We start from the raw sequence: 22,567 nt of genomic DNA, 5'->3' as shown, positions 1-22,567 counted from the left end.
CTGACCAGTAGCTTCTGTAGCTCTTGGCTTAGACCCTGCCTGCCCACACACCAATCTACACTGGCACATCCTGCATTTTTCTGGGGAGCCTTTGCAAGCTCCCCCTCTGTGAAGAACACTGTTTTCTAATAAAGATTTTCATATGCGATCTTACAGACTACCCCAGTCTCCATTGGGATTGCAGCTTTCCAACATCCTGTGGAATTCTGAGCAACCCCTGCTACTGAATATATTGTGTAATAGGGCTGCTACTTGTTCTACATTGTCAGGTAATGACTGTATGAACCTTGAAGACAATAAGCCTATAGACAGAGATACCAGAGCTAAGTACAGCAATTTCACCCTTCACTAAATATGACTTGTAACTGGTGATGACCACATTAATCTTCTTAATACTCGTATCACAACCAGAGAGAGCATTATCTGTATTAGTGGCCACTTTAGGTAACTATCTGCTGCTTTTTAGTGAAATTATTTAATGAACTGAATGACTGTAAGAAGGCCTGTTATAAATTCAAGTTTCCTGTAGACATTAAAGTGACTGCTTGTATAGCTTGCGGAAAAATAACTTGTCTGTGATCCATTACCATGCCTTATATTTATCTTGGGTATGCAGTTGTCATGTCATTGGTACAGAATGAATCAAGAAAAGTTCTGCCATTAGATATTTGTGCATAGTATTTTTTTAAAAAGCATTTAAAAAGTTTTACACCATACAAAGAAAAATCCTAGTCAAGTTTTCATCAAAAGGAAATTTACACCAGCAACTTGCGCAAGCTTGTGCAGAATGTGCAGTTTTGATGTACAAAGGAAAAAAGGTTGAAAATGTATTTTTTATGAAGATTTTGTTTAGGGGGAAAAATTATTTCTGTTTGGCTTATTTAAACTATATTGGGAGATTTCAATTTTTTATGAAATTGGTTATCTGATTATTTACTACCACCAGTCATAAGACTGTATTGGGGCTTAAATCTTCCTCATTAGAAGGACTAAAGAACTGTGGGTAGCAACACAGTGTCTGTGAGAACAACATAAGGCTCGGAACCTTAGAATTGCAACCAACCAGTCCTAAGTGCAACCAACAGCTGCATTTCCACCCCTGGTTCCACACTGATGAGCAAACTATTCAGAGCTGTTTAAGTCCTGGGACATTCCTGTGAAGTCTCAGAGCACAGTAACATTGAGTCTCACTAGGGAACATGTGCTGAAATCCTCAGGATAAAGCCAGAGAGAATGACAGAGTAACCTGCAAGGGTTGCAGACACCACCACAGAATTGTATATTAATAGCCACATTCACTGTGAAACGATCCTGGAAGGACTTTCTTTCTAGATTACAAAGCAATGTTTGTTGCATAAAAATGGAGCCAGTTCTCACTTCTAGTGTGAGAAATGTGGTAAAGGGAGAGCTTATTGTGGTGAGAAGGCTGTGAGCATTTAAAAAAAAAATAATTCCAGTAAACAACAATGCAGCCTCTCTGTGCCACACCAAAAGCTGGGATTTGTTACATCTCTTTTTTTATGAGCAGCTCATGCATTTGCTGCCAAAGATGGGCAAGGCACAGCTTGGAAGAATGCCCCTTGTATAATCATTTATTTATCAGTGTTTCTCAGTGTTCGGGGGATGGATTTGTTGAAGATCTTCTGGGAAAACAACATCACTTCTCAAAGCAAAAAGTCTTGTTCTGTCACAAAACAGTAGACATCTTTGCTTTATGGTGTTACACAGTGAGTTGATGAAGTACTCATTTTTCCCATCAGCCTGGGGGCAGAGAAGCTACAACACTGACAGTCAGTGAATATTTATTTACCCAAGGAGAATTAATGGTTCCATCATGCAAAATCAGTAATACCAATGAATGTTTACTGGAGCATGACTAATGCGATTTAGTTACAATTAGGGTAATGTTGCATATCTTTCCTATTTTCAATTGTCCTTGGCCTGCCCACTGCCCTCCTCCTGATGCCTGCAGATGTTCTTCGAGATGTAGGTTAGAAAGAAAGTCTAGCACCTGGTTGCCTGTCCCCATGGATCACAATTACTGACAGCCATGGTGCTTGTGAACATGCTAATATGCCCATTCTGTGCAATGCCACTGGATCAAAAGACATTAATAACTCAAATATTCATCCCAAAACAAAGTAGCCCCTTTTCTTACTCCAAGAGCAGGGCCATACTGAACTGAAGTTGTGTAAATGGTGCTATTACGGGGTCTGCCTTTAGCACAGCCTCCCTGAATGCTAAAATGAGGGTTCAAAGAGCTCACATAGCAAAACAGTATCACAAAGCCTCTCTGTAGCCATGTGTGAATTTATGTGTCATTTCCTACTTCTGCACCTTCAGTGTGAAACACATAATCGTTAAAGGGAACAACCCAGACTGTGCTTTGCAGGGTAATAATGAAAAGAGGTGTCATGGTTTAGTGCTGAACCCAGGACAAGAGGTTACCTTGACTAATCTTGAAATGCTTATAGTGAAGATGAGCCAGGGGATATTTTAAGCAAGGAAAAATCCCCAGCATAAGTGTATAAAGTTAGCTGAAGAGTTACAGATAGGAACACAAATTTAATCCATTATACCTCGCATTTAAAGACTTACTTTTTCTGCTTCTTACTTCCATGGAGATAAGCTTGTGTCTTTTTGGCAGATTTCTTTCAGGCACATATTCATCTCCACAAACTACACAGAAATTGCATTTGATTAGCATTATGAATCTATGTTGTTGTATCTTGTCGGGGCTATAGTTTGCCTCCTGAAATCTGCCCAGTAATCAGTAAATCAGCAGATATGTTTTCACATCCTGATTAAATTGGATATCTCCAGCACAAACAGTATGTGCAGGGGTCTCTCTGTTTAAGACAGATAACCCCATGAAACACTGCCTTAAGACATCCAGTTCTTCCTGTTTCAGGTTTAGGTCTACCCAAATAAAACTGCAGAAATCCCATCGACAGGGAAAGGCTCTTTTTATACAAATTACATACTTCTAGCTGTAAAACACAGGAGAGACACATCATGCTACCTTTGTTTCCACTGGATTATGACGTGTTTTCCTCCAGCATTGAAAGATTCTGTCTTTAATGTACTCCAGGTGCAAATAACACCAGCTTTACTCAATGTATACAGTCAGCTTCCACCTTTCTTTTACATATTTCACAGGAAACTACCTGGTTCCAAAGCACTACTATCAACACAATGAGATACTTTCAGTGAGATTCAGGTGTCTCCATTCCACTGCCCTTTACAAAATTCCCAGCCACTGAGCTTCACAAGAAATTTGAAGCTTTACAAGATCAGACAGGAAGAATCCCAGCTGGTAAGCTTCAGGAATGGAGAGGATAAGTAGAGTTTTTCCATTGTCAGTCTGAAATTTTGGGACTGCCATGGTACTTCCAACTCCTAGAAGTGAGAAGGGTACAGAAGAGTGTTAGCAATACAGCTCAGGATTGCTCCATTCCCTTTCCCACCTTGTCATGGAAATGATGTCAAATTTCAGGCTCCAGGTGAGGAGCTGAAAACCTTGCTAGGCACCAGCCTTTGTGCTCACACAGGCAAGGGAAAAACCCTGATCCCAGACAGCTTTTACTTCCAGACATCCACATCATTAGTACCTACAGAGGTTTAAAAGTTAAATTTAAAATGCTAAAAAAAAATAATAATAGTATAAATGGAGGTTTAAAGATTATTTTTTAAATGCTAAAAAAATGTCTTTCTGGAGACTATTTATGCCCATTCGTTACCCTTCAGGGCTCTGACTTCAGTGATTTTCTGAAACAACCATTGTATAAATACTACATAGAAATAAAGAAATACACAAAATAAAGAGGGGGAGAAAATCCCTTTGTGTCAGCAAAAAAAGCCAGCTTTGGATAATGTAAATATTTTTTTTTCTGCAGGGGAAAGAAGAGAGGGCTGTGTAAGATAGTGTGATTGATAAAGGCAGTTGCCTCTCTCCTGTCCGTCACAATCAAAGCTAACCTGAGGCTATATGTGATCTCAACTAATCCTGCAACAAAAAGGTCTTTCATCCTAAAATCATTATATCACACTCAGCTCTACACACTACTGTTCAGGAAAGAGATGTTCAGCCCTTTTCAAGTTTCTGCCTTGTCCCTTGGCAAAAGGGGGAGATTTGGTGACTTGGGAGCCAACATCCTAATTTCAGCCTTCAGCTTTGTCACTGCCCAAAGCACTTTTGAAAACAAGACTTCCAAACCTGAATCCCTCTCATCACCTCAAATTTTACACCGCAAAGTTTTGCTCATGAAGTTATCTTCTTTATCCCTTCTGCAAATCCAAATAAGAAGGTAGAAATTCGCTCAATGTGTAAAATGACACAGTGGAGAAGAATAATTAGCAGAATGAAAGCTGAAGCTAGACAAATAATTGGAAACCAGGCTCAAATCTTGTATGACTGCCCAAAATCTGGGGGGAAATAAAATGTCCTAACATTTTAAAAATGGAGACAAGATTATTTCAGGGAGCTGTAGTCTATCAAACATTAAGGTTTTGGGCTAAACAAAGAAGTAGCTTCAAGAAGAATCCTCAGGGTGAACTTTAATGGCTTGTTATATGCAGGTTAGTCTGTATGGCCTTAAGCTTTATGGATAAATATTTCTTCAGCAAAACTCAAGGGGCTGATCCCACATGTCAGCCAAAATAAGATGTATCAAGGCCAAACATGGAAAAAGCATAGAGCTCCTTCAGACTAAATGTTTTCAGTCCTCACTGCTTATTGATGAAAAACAATTCTGATCAATGTTTCTTTATCTGCTTTGTAAAGCTTTTGTAACCCATGGATTACACATACAAAAGCGCAAGTACAAAATCCATATCAGGTTCCCGTAAAAGTAAACGAGCAAAAGGGAAGAAATAAGGCCATTTTTTCATTGACTATAAAGAAAAGACACTGGGGCAGTGCTATAGAAGATAAGCAATGAACATTTTAAAATCAGATGATGTGATGTTTTCATTAAGAAAAATGGGGAAGTAACACATGACTTGCAGTGACTAAATCTCATGGGAGGGCTACAAGAGAAAGATTCGTTTATGACTGCCAGCACACAAAACTGTGTATCTCCATGCATAACTTAGAAGGGTATTCACACCCTCATCCAACTGGTTTCCTGAAATACCATGTGCTGTCAATGAATGGCACAGCTTTTGGAAAGCAGGAGAAAAACAGTTAACTAAAAATAGTTTAGCTGCACACTTAACTGCTGCTTATGCAAGGACATAGCAATGGCCTGGCAATTATGACAGTGCTCTAGTCTGGGACTCAGACTAGAGTTCTAGTTTGCTATGACACCCTAACTTGTCAATCTCACTGCAATTCAATTTTTCTTCCTCCTTAATGGGATTTAATAGTCTTTACCTCGTTTTAAAATGCATCATAAGAAGTGGTAGAAACTAAGCCCAAGTGTGCGGTTCTCATATACAGCTAAAGACATTTCCAACTAGGGACATTAAAAATTTTGCATTAAAATCTTCCCATTAAGAAGCATTATGTCTGTTAACCCAGCCATATTTCTTTAATACCTTCAGTTCCTGTCTGTTTGGGTTTTGTTTAAACAAGGTAGCACGGTAACAGAATTGAGATATAAATGAAGGTTAAATATGGGAGGATCATGACATGACAGCATTGTCTGATTGAAGGCATAGCTGAGGCAAATTGCTGAGAGTATTCACCCTGTATGTATGTTGGACAGACAACAGAACTAAATACAGATTAAATAAATAAATAAATAGAAGTTGAGGCTTTGGTAACTAGTATAGTCTAGCAAGATTTGTAAAGAAATATTTTGCCCACAAGGAATTATGGCAAACAGTTAAACTAACATATTGAATATTTTAAAAGTCTTTAAAGTTGCTTTTCAGTGTGAACTCCATGAATATACATTAAAAAATATTTTGTTAACATTTAGTGGCACAGTTACAGTTTTAGATGTGATTTGCAGTTCAGACAGCCTGATATGTAAGTATTTTCTGGTGCACATTCTTATAATAGTATGCTTTAAAATGCTTCAGCTTGGAGGATAAAGTAAGCAGAGAACTGGTCTTCCGGGCACTGCTCCAGCCCAGCTGAAATGAATTACAGCCCTTCCAATGAAAGGCATAACGAAGAAATAATAAAAACCTTTCAAAACTAAGCTCTTCTACCATGTGGGAAGGATTTGATTTTGCATAGCTGAGGTGTATGAATTAGTAGCTCAGGTCTGATGGATAAGCACAGAGGCAGTGAGGGCAAATAAAGGGAAGGACTGGAGAAACAAGAAGTTTTCTAACATGTACCAGAAAGCAACATTAGAGAAGCCTTTATTTAATAATGTTGCCCTGATGATGCAAAGCCAGCAGAATAAAGCACAAAGCCACCAGACCTGTAATAGGAAGACACTCCAGATACTTTACTTTTTCACGGCTGTGTATTGTTCAAATACATGTGTGTGTATATATGTATTGAATTATATTTTAAAATCTCATGGCATTCCATGCCATGAATAGGTATTGCAAAGGCTCAAGAGGTCTACATTAAACGAATCTGTCAATGGCCTGATGATCTACCAGACAGCAGGCCATGGTCTTTCTTTCCTAGTGAGAACTATAAATACTCTGTATTGTGATAGTTATACATCAATACAACATTTTATCTTAGTAATATCTTGATAAATTCAAAATCCTGCCGAGTTCTGTGTCAAACAGCTGTACAGTTCATAATGTTTTTATCATCAGTCATTAATAAAGTAATCTGTCATACAAGATACAGTGTCGAAAAGCTACATCACTTCCATTGAATTATGTCAATTTGCATATGTCAATATGTATATGACAACATGCGATTCAAGGTTTTGCCTGTATGGTTATGTGTGGGGTTACATAAATGCATGTAAATACATGTATATACTGAATGCTTTTTGGATAAGGAGAGCAATAAAAATGTGTGAGTGTGCATGCTTACACATACTTGTTTCCCCGATCTCATCAAGAGACTGTTCATTTGCTCCTGGTTCTGAGCTTCTTCCCTGTTAGCACTGATCCCAGAGCAGCCTCTGAGAAGCACTGCCTTTGTGTTTTATGTGGCTCTGCCACTGGCTTTTGGCTTACATTTTACCTTTTTCCTTTCTTCAAGAGACACACAACCTTAACAAAATGAAAACTGTGTCTATACCTACATTTTGTGTACCTCAGCTTTCTCCCACTGTTGGCTGGACGTTCTAGTTGGTATGCCTTTATAACTATCCTGTTCCCATCCCCTCAAGCATAAGTACTATCCTAGGTTACATCTCATACGAGAGATCTCAACTATTGTAAAATTTGTTAGTACAGATTGAAAAGGAATAGAAACTTAAATGACAGAGAATGTAAATTGCTGTATTTTAGAATATGTTTCTTTTCTGCATCATTTTACACTTACAGCAATAGTTGCTTATACAGTGGATTTGCTCTTCAATGTAAGGAACTCATTGTAACTGAAAGCCAAAACCAAGTCATTCCACATTTGTATTTTGACTCTTAAAGCTCACCACATTTGCCAAATCTGTTTTCCCTCCAGCAATGCAAGTGGAAAGAGTTTCTCCATATTGAAGTATCCACACAAACTTCAGGGTTTATGGATATTTATTTATATTTATTATACAGAAGTATCTGCCCAACCTCTTCAATTACTTATGAATGAAGGAACAGTCAATTCTTTCAAATGTAGACACTCAGAATAAACTTTCCTGTAACAAATTGACATTAAAAAAAATCTTGAGCTTTATAAACTGCATGATAAACTGATTTACTGTCTCCACACAATGCTGCACACCAATACAGTATTCATGCTGGTTACCTAATTGATACTTCTGCTCTGATAGTTATGAAGCATGTAGCTTACCTGTTTCTACCAATAGTTTAATTAATATTTAGTGAATAATGAAGAAAACTTTGCTCTTTGGTGCACAGTAGTTAGTACTGGAAGTATTTATATCCTTATCTCAGTTTTAAGGTAACAAGTCATATATTTTTCAAGTCCAAACAGGCACTTGGGCTCCAAATTTTCATTCAGCCTAAACAAGAGCCTAAGTTTAAGTGTGGAGTCTTCCAACAGCAACCTTGGAGGATAAGAGATGCTATAGCTGAAGGTTTGGGAAACACCAATATGCCTCTGACTAACTGAAGCTGTCCTTCCCCTCACATACCATACCCCACAACCACGAAAGCCCATTCTTTATGCTGCAGTTTGCCATCAGGAGCATGCTGCAGCTCCACCAAAGGACATTAAGTAATTAATACTCCTAGGTAGCACTGATTTTGATATAAGTCTTCATGGCGAATCTTGAAATCTCCCATTACTTCAACTGATGCAAAAAAACAGCATTAGCCTGAACAAGAATGACTCTGTCAGAGTCACATGGAAAATATAAGTAAATAAATAAATAAGAGAGTAACTAAGGACTAGAAACTACTAATTCTGAGTATACTGGTTCACCAAAAGACTCAGTACTTGTTTTCCTGATACTACAGGGAAATATGCTTATTTCAGTAATTCAAACAGCTCTAATTCCTTTTACTCATTATATTTTCCAATCTGGATTTTTTCTTTTTTTTTTTTTTTTAATGTGAGATGTTGATCTGAAGTAAACTATTTTTTTTTCTGCCAGGACAATATCTTGATGATTCCCAAAACTGTCAGTTATGTGAAGCATCCTGTCAGAAGTGCATTGGACCTGAGCCAGACAACTGCATAAGCTGCCCACTCACAAGGTAATTGTCTCCCAGCACAGTGTAGAACAGAGACCTGGCATCATCATCTGGAGAAATGGCTGTATGGTCTTTAGCACTAGCTTGTAGAGTCAGCTGAAGAAGCAAGAAGTGATTAGGACGAACAAAACTAGAGCAAGTGAGAAAACAAATGCTATGTGAACAAGATAGTTCGCTACACGAGCGGCTGACATTTAGCCAGATGATTCTCACAGATACAGAAAGATTTCTTTTAATACATAGAATAGTCCTTCTTTCATTGTCATCCTCTCAAAATCATGATTGCTAGAATCACAACAGTCACATATTTAACAGCTAGAGTCTAGGGCATCTGTAGTTGTACACAGGTATAGATTTTGGTACAAGGCATGAATATGGACACTGAGGCTAGCAATCACGTAATTCAGAAGATATTCATGGCACTTAAGTTTTGCTCCCTAACAAAAAGGAGGTTTAAGTTAGGCTGACTTTTCTAACCTGCCATAAGATGTGACTAGAAATAGAAATAAGGTTTTCTGCAGGACTCTGCAGAGCAGAGGCTTATGTTTAGGTCATCTCACACCTAATCCAAGAGTTTGCTGGTTTTAAACTCACATTCTGCCAATCACCTTTATTCTCACACTGACAGCTCTGGTTTTCTTGCACTGGATTTCATTGTAGCCAGCTGATATTTACACCAGTATGAAATCAGAATGAGACCCTGTAAGGCATAGAAAAAAGAATCCCCACTCAATCCCACAATTTACCCTGCAGATATGTATGGCATGAAGACACACCAGGAATGATAGAGTCCAAAAAAATTAATCACTAAGAAAACATTATTAAATTAACGTGTTTAAAATTAAGTATTAAATTAATGCCAGAAATGGCATTAACACAAGAACCTTGTACAGAATTTTGGGCTATGGACTGGATTTATCTGATTCAAAATTGCGTTTAAATCAGATTGTCTGTATTTCCTTGCAACCTATTTTGTGAGCTTTACACAGAGATATTTGCAAAACAAAGAAGGCAAAGAATAACATCATTAGGCAAAACCACTTAGGTGTTTGCAGCAGTGAGGTCTCTGACCATTTGGAAGGGTGATGTCTTTCCCATAACAAATCCTCTGACAGTTTTCAATTTTGGTATCTAAGGTTTATAAAAGTTTGCTGTGCTCCTTTGCACATTATGAAAGCTATTAGAAAAAGTCATATTAGCATGGCCAGTAGTAACAGAAATAATAACAAAGAAAAATCTCATCCAGAGGCAAAAGAGTAAATCCTTCCAATGGATATGATTCATTATGTACCTGAAATAGACCTATTTAATTGAAACAGAATCCTAAATCCTGTTTCTCTTGAGAGCTTCAGGTGATGTCTGGTTTAGACAGAGCAGCCAATAGATAAAACAAATCAGCAGTGCTGCTTTCCTGCATGGGAGTGCCTTTCCTCTTTGAAAAGGATGAAAAGACATGGCGGGAGGAATTACTGAAAATAAAGTGAAAATGAAAACACTGAACAATCCCTGTTCTTTGTGAAAACTCAGCAGTAGATGTCACCTTATTTTATTTCAAAATCACTGTCACACCATCTTCTCTGGCAATGTAAAAAGCAGTTACCTGTTTTTTACAAAAACATGGAATTGTGGTATTTTGTATTTAGTATGTAGCAATTTTACCGCAATTGTAGCAAATTGTAGAATTTGTAGTATTTTGTCCAAACTGATTTTCACAGAATTCTGCATCCATCTGTTTATTGTATGTTTATGTTGCAGAGATTAGTAACAAGATCTGACCTCCTGGTGTCTTCCATTACGGGCCATATATAAAAAAAAAAAAAAGAGAAAAAATGTACTTTTCACCTGTGTGAGCTGTTTGCAAGGATAGCTACCATTACAGTCAGAACAGGTGGTAAAACACAGTCATATTTGCATGTCATATAAGCATAGCCCTGCTACCTTCAGTACTTTGGTCACATTGTCCTATTTTCACAGAAACCAGCCTGCATACATGAGGAGATACATCTTTGCTGAGTACTTTGTATACGCATAAAAGCTTCTCCCTGGTTCCCTCCAGCAGCGTGCCTTGAGCCTCACAATTCTTTTTAATCAATTCACAAGTTTTCTCTGTTAAATGTACTTCAGGAAGGCTGTTTACATGATGGCCTATTCTTCTGTTTTCACACTTCATATAAGGCTAGACTTTTCCAGTCATGGTAAATTTTAAATAGTTTCAAAGAATATTTGAAAAAACTGATTTTAAACTTTGCAGATATTTTTCTCCTCTTCTTTCAGAAACAATCTGATGATGACTATAGCAATTCAAATTTATGAAGACATATTGCAAGCATTTTCTAATGCCATTGCCTGTCTCCAAGGAAACATACACTATCTTAATGTCATAGAAAACCTGCTGTTCTCTCAGTGTATAGACAAGTTTATAGTCTCAGTATCTGTGCTAAGATCATGAATGGTGCTCAGCTTCTCTAAAAATTGACTCCCAAGTCCTCGGATGCCAGAGTGGTCAAAATAGTTAAACATGAAAGAAAATATTGTCACATTCTAGGCAACTTGTTTTATATTCTTTTAACAGTCATATCTTCAGTGATGCTTTTCTAATTTTCTTCCAAAGAGATTAAAACCCATAGATATTAAGTAACAGTGAAAAATGGACCAGAAATTTTCATCAGACAAAAGGATTCTGTAGCAAGTATCTCATTACCTAGTAAAAAGAGAACATCTAGCAGCAAAGCTCCTAAGCGTCTGCAGATATACAAGTCTAAATAATACAGCTCCTAAAGGCCAAGATTCAGATAGAAGTTTGACTTAATGTACAAAGTCATTTTAGTGAAGACATAGCACTGTTCACAGGAAAACTTTAATGTAAAACTAATAAAAAACTTCAACAAACAAATCATTTCTTCACAGAGAAAGACTAAGTCTTCTTTTCCTTCTGATATAAGTGACGACAGCAGTGACTGTGGTAGAAGGACATTTAGGTACACTATCAAAAGGAGATTTTTTTCCCAGAAAAATCTGACCTCTGAGGTCTAAGATCCAGGTTCAAAATATGGTTGACTCAATGCTTAATAAAACCATAAATAAAATAAGGAAAATGTTTCTTGAGAATAAAATGAAGGGAAAATATCTTGGGTTTGTTGTTAGTTTCTATTCAACTTAAAAAACGAGTAGTTGCTAAATTTGTAATTATGCCTCTCTGCCTCAAAAGAGTCTTTGATGATGGTCGCTGCATTATGCAATGCCCCAGAGGAAAGTTTGAATTCAAAGGGCAATGTCATTTGTGCCATCATACCTGCCTGGACTGCAGTGGAAGTGAACCTAACAAATGCACCACTTGTGGAACAGGTAAGAAAGATTTCCCCGTACAGTCTTTTCCTCTTCCTTGGCCTCCAAGTTCCCTTTTCCCTCTTCTCTCATAGTTGTTAGAGCCAATAATATAAATATTGCCTTTGCTACTGATCTGCATCATAATTGCTTTAACCCTGAAGGGATTTGGAACTCCATTCATCTTTTTAAAAGTACAAGAAAACACAACTCTCCATTATCCTTGCATCTTTATACATTTCCTTTGGTCTATTTTGAATAGGAGCTGTATTAACAGAAACAGAAAGTGTAGCACAGAAAATAAAAGGACAGAAAGTCTGCATAGGCTGCCTCTGGAAAAGAAAGCTCCATACATGCCTTCCTCAGCCTCTACATAGTGTGTCCTACACTGAAACACACAGGCAAGCAGGGTGCTTTCCAAAATGTCTGGGGAAGGTGAGGAAACAAGCCACCACAGACTGCTGTGTCCTTTCAGCTGGGAAAATGGGGCATGCAGGGAGAAGCTTACCACTGACACACATAAAAACTAATACTTTTTGACACATTTTTACAGAGCCCATGTTGAGAGGGTAATACAGTTAAATTTCTGGCTGTTCAGAAAAGTAACTCTTCTCCTCTTGAACCTCCATTTTAAAGATTATTCCCTCTTGCCTCTGTAACATCTGACAAATGAAGAACTTGAAGATATTATATACAAGTATGTGGAGCTAGCCCGAATTGCCACTGGAAATGAGTAGATTACGTTTAACTTTCAGTTCACTTAATAAAGGGGAATTTTTCGTGAGCTTTTTCTGAGAAATCACAATGGATCCACAGCCTTTTTACTTTCAGCTGCTACCTCTGTTTCAGTCCTAGTCATTAATGGCCCAGGCTTTATATTGTAATAAGTGTCTAGATTACAAGAAAACACTAACGTAGGTGGCATTAATTTGATGATGAGATTGACTTTCCAGTCAATTTTGGAAATGTGACTTAGTAGATGAAAGTTTCAAATAGTTCTTCAAGTCCAGCATGTGGGAAAAGTTGGTGTAATTGTTCCCCACGTCTCTCCGTATACTGGACAGCAAAATAAATTTCTGCATTTCTGTATATCAGGAAATGAAGACACTGATGACAGTCACACCCTGAGGAAGCTAGAAAAGATCATCGTAAGGATTTTCACATGAAAATTGAAACAAAGTCTGACTACTTCTGCTAGGATGCAGCAATTATTCCTAATTATAGCTGCTTCTCTAAAGATTATCATAAGCAAATTCTTGCTTTTTAGGTAAAGCAAACAAACATACTTAGCACATTAATGTATGTCGTTTATACTTTGGGGTAACCCATTAGAAAGCTTCCCATGTTGCAGCGCATGGCATGTGGAGTCATAGGTGTTTTCACAGGTTTCATTCAGAAGGATTTGAGGAAGAGAACTCAGTTTTCCATGCACCAGAGAATGCTGATTCTCTGATAGCATTTGCACATGGCACGTATTTGCTATTCATATTCAAATCTAAATGATTCCAGAGTCTAGCTGTGAGTAGGATGAACATTAGAGATTAATCTACTATGGTAACAGACTGATCCTTTCCACAGGTGAAGGGGACAGCTTTGCTTTCTTAATGGAAATTCTACATGGGCATATGCAATAAAATATGTCTACTGCAAGGGAACTCAGTAATGGAAAACCCTTAATCCTTCTTTTTTTTAGATTGATGGATGTAAACAGTAATTATAAACTAGCATAACATCTTTATATGTCATATATCTCCAGGAATGAGGAAGGCTTGAAGTCCTGAATCTTTTATATATTTTAGTTCATCTGGTGTAAATCTGTGCAAATCTAGCAGTGACCAATATTAATTCTCATCAGCTGCATCACTGGTGCTTTATTAAGATGATTCTTATGCCCAATTTTCTTGTTGCTGACACCATTTTCCTATTTGTTTGCCACACAGATAGAAGAGGGATCGAACGTTTCCTGTATCACGGGGAGTGCAGAGAGAGCTGTCCTCCAGGTCACTACCATTCAGAGCATACCTGCATGGCTTGCTTTAGCCACTGTGAGGTATGCCTGAACTCCAGCCACTGCAAAAGATGTTTCAGAGGCTACTACCTTACTCAAAATATATGTCAAAAGCATAGGTGTAGAGAAGGTAAGCATCCTTCAGTAGGAGTTTACTAATATTCTGTTTAATTTGTTTCAGAAATCTGGTTAAGCATCTTGGTTCCTGTTTTATAATATACAATCACACCTGAACCTGAGGTCCTTAAATTTCAGCTCCAATTCTCTTCTAACACCGTGTTAATGTAAAATAGGAGTATTTTCTGAAAAATAAGTGGGGTTACACCGGAACAAATGAGAAAAGAAATTGCTGTGAATCTTTCTCCTTTTTGGATTTGGATAAAGCTTATTTCCAGGAAACTTAATAAGTGCTTCCAAGTGTTGGAAGAATTAACCCAAACTGTTGATTTGTGAAACACAGGTGAGGTGGAAGATCCTGACTCTGAAGACTGCATACCTTGTTCAGATGGATGCCAGAAATGCAAACTGGGTAAATATTCCCTTTATGAGCCTTTATTCTTATACCTAAGGTAGGGAAAAACTATTCCTCCTCCCTCTCTGGTCATGAACCTATGTGTATGCTGTTGAGCCATAAGTCATTCCTGCATTCTCTCACTAAGTAAACTGTATTTTTCACAGCATATTAATTTTTTAATACCATTTCTAAATTCTATCTCCAGCATAAATACAAATTCTTTTTTTTTATGAATTTGTCTATTAATCTTTGCTGTACTTTTTTCCCTGCTTAAATGTCGTAGTCAGGCTGAGAGATTTACTGCCTTTCTGAAGCTATTATCAGGTGCAGAGCTTTATCATAGATGTTCATTTTTTCCAAGCCTAGTAATAGATCATTAGTCCAAGCTTTTTTTTAAAGAAAAAACATTTTCTTTAAGGAAATAGACACATGGACAGATCTTAAGTTTCATTCAAGAGCAAGTCATCACAATAGCAATGCTACTGCCCTATAAGAAACACTAAAACATCAATTCATTTTTTCATATGGGATTGAAAAAAAAATCCTTCTCAACATAATACGATGTTGACAGAAAGTTTGTTGTCTTCAAGCAAATGCCATTTAACTTGCAGAACTTGATTCATTCTGTATCACAACAGCCCACTTTGACAGAGGATTAAAACTATTCAAAAGACAGCATAGTTCATCATTTGCATTATGTTTACATAAAGAAAATTTTATTTCCTCTGGCTGTATGGACAGAAGTACAAGTACCTCAAGACTAAGAGGTACTCATTCTGAGGGTGACCCATCAAAAAGGCAGTCTTCACTTATGACCCCTGAGACAAATTTCATCTTAAGAAAGCACAGAGTACCTAACCAACCTAAGCTTTACATTTTTTGCATCAAATCTAGAGCAGGTCACTGATCTACAGATAAGTTATCTGGAAGTACCACATGTTAAAAGAAAGGAAAAAATTTAGCTTGTTATATTTCCAAACTCATTTTTTGAAGTTCAAAACTTAGAGACTACCAGGAGTATACACCCCATCTCTGAATTCAGACAGAATTTTCACAGACAGAAGAGTTCATACTGGGCCCTTTGGTTTCTCCTACTTACTCTACCTGGGGCCTAGTGTAACAGGCACTAACACTGGTACACAGAGACTGGATGTTTCTATACATTCAGAGGAGAGTGTATAGCAGGAATTCCAGTCAAAGTAAACTATGAAAGTACCCCATGAGAAAAAAATCAATAAACAAACAAAAAATTTATTCCCATCACTCATTACAATCATTTTGATGCTCTTTCTGCTTTTGTGTCAATAACAATTTTCCCTGTCGACAAAGACATAAATGCTCATGCATACCAAACTTCTGAAAGGATTTTCATCCTATACTACTTTTGACCAGTCATCCTATCTAATAAGCCATAGCATGAAACACCCTATGACTCTGGTGACCAGCCATTCTAAATTAATGCATCAAGCCTAATGCTTTTCTCTATGACTGTACCTGGAGCTTTCAATACTGCTGAATGAAGAATTTTTAACATGATTGCAACTATACCGTGGTCTTTTTTTGTATGGCATGGTATCTAGAGTCATGCCAGATATGTGCTTGCTTGTAGGCAGTAAAAAGAAGGAAAGGTCAGGGAGAGAATCTATTTCAGTGCCAATTTTTATTGTTGCTACTGAATATTACTTTTCTATAGTAATATTTTCAGTGTTTTACACAACATGTGAAAATTTTTTATATCTCTTCTGCAACTGTTTAGTGCCAGTCATTGATCAAATTAGGGTGAAATGCACTACAAATAGCAAATTCTCTTAAAAACAGTCATTGCAAGCAACTCAAAGGCTCATTTTCTTTGTATATGGGCTTAATAAGGAGCTCCTACAAAAGGAGACTGCAAGACTGTTCATCCGCAGGTGGCATACAGAAAACTGGGCTTGTATTCATTTACCTTTGTTCTCAGAAGATCACTCATCTCCTAAATATTAATCATCCATAATATTCACTGCATATTTACCTCAGGCTCTTTCAATCAAAGCTTTGATTTAAAATAGGCTTTTCAAAACCTTCAAAGGTCAACAGAATGGATGCAGGTAAAACAAAGACTGAATTAACTTTCACTGCTTAGTAAAGTCAGAAGTATTCAGATGCCAGAGGTTGGTAAGAGGCATAATATAAGGGAAACTCTTTGGTGGTTACGATACATATATTTTTAAGAGTCAAAGAGATTAGTTTAATACTAGCTCTATTTGGAACAGAAGCACAGCAGTGGGCCAAAAGGAAGATCCCAAGCAGCTTTTGCAAATTACTATGTGCTCTTGAACTAAAGCATGACCTATAAACTTCAAACTTAGAATGATTCAGGTAGAGATGTTGTTTGCTTGTATTTATACTCTTAATATTCTATGAGTTTTCAGGCATATCAATAACTTAATTCGTAGATATGAATAGCAGAGTAATAGGTTTCTCACGTCTTATCAGAAAATTGATATATTTAAGGACTTCTTTAAAAAAACAGCTGAACGGCTTGTCTCTTAGAATAAATTGATTATTTTGAAAGCTATAAGGAAACTGCATTGCAACAAAAGTAACTTCCAATAGAAAAATTTCAAGGTGATAAAATATGGAATGTGATACATTTAGTTTCACATCTTCATGGCTTTTCTACAAACTCTTTTTAAAATTAAGCAAATGATTTTTCAGTCTCTATTTGTCTTATCTTCCTTCCAATGTCACTGAGGAATTTAATCTGGATAAGAACTGTAGAGCAGGAGGAGAAAAAGCATTCCAACACTATGAACACTTCTACTAGAAGTGCAGCAGAAAGCTTTGGGGAATGCTCTATTTAAAAAATAGAGGTGGAGAGAAAGCAAAATGTGGTAAGCACCGCATTTGGAATCAAAATTGTATAGTTCACATACTCAAAAGTATTTCTTCATACACAAATGTAAACATATTTTGTGCATATTTGCACATCTGCAGACTTACCTAAAACAAAAAGTCATCAGCCACCTGCTCATTCTGAAGTGCTTAAAGATCATTTGATATAAACTGTAAGTGGTAAAAATATTTAACTTCAGTTTATACTGAATGCAGACCCACTTATAGAAGCTATGTGAATTTAAAAAGGAATATTAGACCACAGTGACATTACATTGTAAACTGGGAGCAGCAAAATGCAAGTGGCTCTCTTACTATCTAGAAGTTACAGAGGTTAATATGGATACTTTTTTCTTCTTTGTAGACACACATCTGATTTTAAGGACAGATATGTCTGTGAACATATCTGCATTTTTTCCCAGTAGCCTGAAAGACAGGTAGTTTTTGGCCAAAAACTTTTTTCACAGGGCACCAAAGAATAGATTGCAGCCGTGGGCGATGTTGTCCTGCTTTCTGCAGGCAAGAAAATGAGTAAGATTTACTCTCTTTTGGCATGATGCCAGATGCCAGCAGAATAGAGCAAGTAGTGGAGGCAGATAAGGATTTCCTAGATAAGGAAATATCTCTTCTTGATGAGTAGTGAATTTACAGAAAGATTGAGACATGGGTATCATACTTCTATATTGGTTTGATACTTTACATCCCATGTCAAAACCTACCGAGTAAGTAACACTACAGGTTATTGTTCACCAGGCATGAGGATATTGAAGTGAAAGGTTGACAGTGCTCATAATGTTTTCTGGGATGCTCAGGGAATGAAGTAAAATATGTCTGTTTTCCTCTCAGTTGGGACTCAGTTTTGTTTTAGGGCTTCAGTGTGGCAACCTGTCTTTACTGTATCAGCACTGAATGTCTTAAGGCAAAGATGGGAACTGTCAGAAAGACTTAATCAAGGATACACTAATCTTTGTAGTTTAAATACAGACAATGCTTTCTTTTAAATTTGTGTGATACTTTCCTTTCTGACTCACTTCATTAATTCGAAGGCTGATTGTATTTTAGGGAAATAAAGAACCTTTAATGCTCACAGATACCATTTTGCATGCAGACACTTTCACATCCTAAGATACATAATAGATAAATAGCCTTAGCATTAATCCCTAAAGGATTTATGGCTTTGTGTACACAGTGTCAAAACAATGACTATGTACAGGAGGGTTCGTATCCCTACCTTCTTTTGCCCACATACTCTTGAATGCATCTGACTGTCTGCTGCCAATACAAGTCTAAATGGCATGCTCAAGCTCATGGCATCCCATGAGATATGAAAGGCAGACTCTTGCCCTTACATTGAAATCTGAAGTGAGAGCCAAGGCAAGACTTAAGGGTGACTTTAATATCCATGTTTAATCCTTAATTCTTACAAGCTTCAAATATATTCCTACTGCTGTGCAAGCAAACACAAAGACAAAATCGTACAGACAAAGTCTCTAAGAAAGTGTGCTGGATATATTTCAAGTCCATAGTTCCAAGATTATATTTATGACTTTGGTACCTCAGGTCTGATAACCAAATTTTGGATACTCCAAAACTACTTTCTAGAATAGCAATGAGCTATTGCTCCCGTTGATGCAAATAAATCCATGGGAACTACAGTTCTTCATCACTCTGACTATCAGGCCATGATTAAATTTTAATGACTTGCCTTCTGGTGGGCATGGGCACCAGAAAACACCATGAAGTCTGTAAAATTAAATCCAGTAGCCTCAACAAAGGCAGCTTTTGAAAGAGAAAGTTCTGCTGAAGCAACACCATTAGGAGAAGGATTCTCTTTGTGCCATAGTAGCTTCTACCTTCCACCTCTCAATGTAAGTTCACTTACTCACAGATATAGATCATTTCAAAATAACACTATATTTTCTCCAGATTCTTAAACCTGTTATTCCAAGTTGAACTTACCTCTTTAGAAAGCCATTGACTACAAACCAAAGCTCAGGATTAAAAGACAAAAAATAATCCACAAAAAGAACCATGAAAAATTTGAGTCACTGGAAGTAATTATTCTAAGAATTTCAGAGTCAATACAATGGAAGAACATAACAATCCTGTTATTTGATATGTCTATAATGCAAAACATGGACCAATGTGTTTTCTCAGACACCATCAGCTGTCTATCTCTTCCTAATAATACAATTTGCTTCATAGTGTTCACTTCATAGTGAACACACACAGAATATGATTATTTATGAGGGTGCTAAGTGACAAACGTCTCCTATATACAATCTCTACTGACTTGCATATGTGCATTTCACAAGCAGGAACTGCTACACCATTGACCAATAATGCTAAGTTTGTCCACCTAGTTCATTGAGGAGATCACTGAGGATCATTGGTAAATCCATAGGAATCAACAGGATAAATGTTCCTCCCAGAAGAGATTGTGAAATCCAGGCATTGACCCAACTTGTTTGTCTTTCTGCCAGTGTCCTCCCATGAAGCCACATGCTCCCAGTTCAATTCTTACTCACCTTCTTGCAGATTCACGTCCACTCACCACATCCAGCTTGAGAAAGTGTGACATATTATATGAGCACTTCTCAGGGTTTCCCAGAGGTTACCTCATCAACATGTAGCACAATACCATGTATATCACATTATGACCCATCCAGGTTTCTGCAGGGAATAGCCCATGGCTTTTTCAACGTTTGCACCAGCACTATTTTCAGAGGTTAACACTGAGAATAGAGTGCTTCTCAGTGAGGATGCAAAGTGAAGAATGATCAGAGTAGCCATCATGCTTTCCTCTTTCAAATATACCTTCCAAAAAAGACAAACACTGAGAAACCCCAAAATGCTGTGTCCCTGCCTACACAACAGGTATTTGGGTCCAAGTGTAGCTTTTTGTTTTAGCAAGTCAAAGCCTGAGCAACTTTCAAAGGTTATCCAGAACTTAACTATTTAATTTGGTCTGGGTTATGAAGTCTAAGTACAAACATACACCTAGGAAGGCAGAAAGTGAGACTAAAATAATATGCAAATGATCCACAAGATCCACTACACAGAGTAAGATGAGGAAATATCATCTATAAGGCAATAGGAGTGAGTGAAAATTTACTTGTAGAAGATATAAGGAACCTATGAAATAGCTAAAAGGGCATCACTGTGAACAGGCTCAAGCTGACAGATACAGATTGTGATTCTGGCAGTTGTGCTCCTGATTAATGAGTGAAAAGTGATCTGGTTCCCATAGCAACCTAAGAAACACAAAGGAAAACTTCATTTCTTCAAAGCTGATGAATACACCTTGGCTTTCAAAATACCAGGGAAAATTATGATAAGGATCCTTTTTTGTCTCAAAGTAAATCTTCCTCAAGAGGTTAATTTTGCAGAATGGGGTTTAGATTTGCAGATAACAGGACTCGTTTTCACAGGCTTCTGGAGTAAGAACATGCAATCTGTGCAAAAAGAATTACCATCAAGAATTAGAAATTTTTGTGTCTGATTTTCAATACATTTCAGTATAGGTAGAACATTACATTAGAGGATGCTGTTTTTCTTAGAGTATGGGTAAAACAAAATTTCCTTGCATGCTGAAGGTACAAAATGTATCTATTAAATAAAACATTCTGATTTTGATATTTTTCTTTCTCTGAGAAAGAAAATCATTTCCTGTGTAAAATCCAGTCTCTGGGCAAGTCACTGGAAAAGCCTAAGATATGAGATCGAACCATGAGATCTGCAAACACAGAATACTCCAGATTTTAGTTTAGAGTTCTCTGTAGAAATAAGAGCACAAAAGAAAAATACTAGATCAGACCAAAAGCTGGTCTAGCTCAGTAGCCATTGACCAAACAATGAATGTACTCCTAAAATTACAAAGACAAACAAAGCATGGATTGCTGCTCCAACAAGTTGCAGTTCAGGAGCTTCATGAATCAAAACAGTAAAGAAATGCTAGCTGCTGAATCATTCTGCTGGAATTACTGAAGAGCAAATATATTAAAACAAATATAATCTAAACCATCTGCAGACCAGACCCTCTTTTCAGGGAATTTAGCTGCCTGCTTGGGGCCCAGATCAGGGGTGTCACTAGAAAACTGACAAGGTTTATACAGCCTTCGAATTACTACTTACTCCTGCTCTTTCACATGGGTACCAGTGATGTTTCAAAAAGACAAAGGTCAATCAAAAGATATTTCAGGACCCTGGGAAAAATGCTAAAAGATTCAGGAGCATGTGTAGTGTTTTCCTCAATCCTCCCAGTAATGGAGAAAGGCACTGTAAGAAACAGGTGAGTATGGGACATCAAAACCTGGGTCCAAGACTTGTGTCTCCACCAGAGCTTCGTTATTTTTATAATCAACAAATGCTGTATTTTGCACCTAGGACAAAGTAACACCAGACACAAGTATAAACTGGCAGAGGAGCAGCTGGAGAACAGCTCTGCAGAAAGAGCTCTGGGGGTGCTGGTTGACACTGACCAGACTGTGAGTCAGTGGTGTGCCCTGGCAGCCAAGAGAGCAAACTGCAACATGGGGTGCATTAAACACAGCAGAATGAGCCGGTCAAAGGAGATGATTACCCTGCTGTATTTAACGTTGTGTAGCCTCACCTTGAGTGCTGTGTGCAGCTCTGGGCCCACAGTTTAAGAAGGATGTGAAGATCCTTGAATACAGGCCGAGGAAGGCAACAAAGCTGGTGGAAGGGCTGGAAGGCACGTCCTGTGAGGAGCAGCCGAGGGCTCCGGCCTTGTCTGGTTTGGAGGAAAGGAGACTGAGGGATGAGCTCATTGCTCCCTACAGCTTCCCGAGGAGGGAAGTGGAGAGGGGGGTGCTCATCTTTTCTCCCTGTGATCCAGTGGTAGGACACATGGGAGTGATTCAAAGGTGTGCAAGGGGAGGTTTAGGCTGTACATTACGAAGCACTCTTCTGCTCTGCTCTGCTCTGCTCTGCTTTGCTCTGCTTTCCTCTGCTTTCCTCTGCTCTCTGCTTTCTGTTCTCTTCTGTTCCATTCTGTTCCGTTCCATTCCATTCAAGCAATTCTATCTTAGTATGCACTTGTTTCAATTCTTTGGGTTTATACCAGCCTAAAGCTCAGAGTCTTGATC

General features: G+C 37.7%; 1 protein-coding gene across 1 annotated transcript in view; it reads left to right on the top strand.

Annotated features, from left to right (window-relative positions):
- Nucleotides 1-22,567, top strand: part of PCSK5 (proprotein convertase subtilisin/kexin type 5) — a 261,360-nt gene that overhangs the window by 205,194 nt on the left and 33,599 nt on the right. The window contains exons 21-24 of the mRNA XM_034072696.1: nt 8,640-8,742; nt 11,948-12,084; nt 14,004-14,201; nt 14,532-14,600. Of these exons, the coding sequence (XP_033928587.1) occupies nt 8,640-8,742; nt 11,948-12,084; nt 14,004-14,201; nt 14,532-14,600 (507 nt within the window). The remainder of the gene's footprint in view (nt 1-8,639; nt 8,743-11,947; nt 12,085-14,003; nt 14,202-14,531; nt 14,601-22,567) is intronic.

The sequence above is a fragment of the Melopsittacus undulatus genome, chromosome Z (genome assembly GCF_012275295.1).
Source record: "Melopsittacus undulatus isolate bMelUnd1 chromosome Z, bMelUnd1.mat.Z, whole genome shotgun sequence".
Classification (NCBI taxonomy): domain Eukaryota; kingdom Metazoa; phylum Chordata; class Aves; order Psittaciformes; family Psittaculidae; genus Melopsittacus; species Melopsittacus undulatus.
This window is presented reverse-complemented; position numbering and strand designations above follow the sequence as displayed.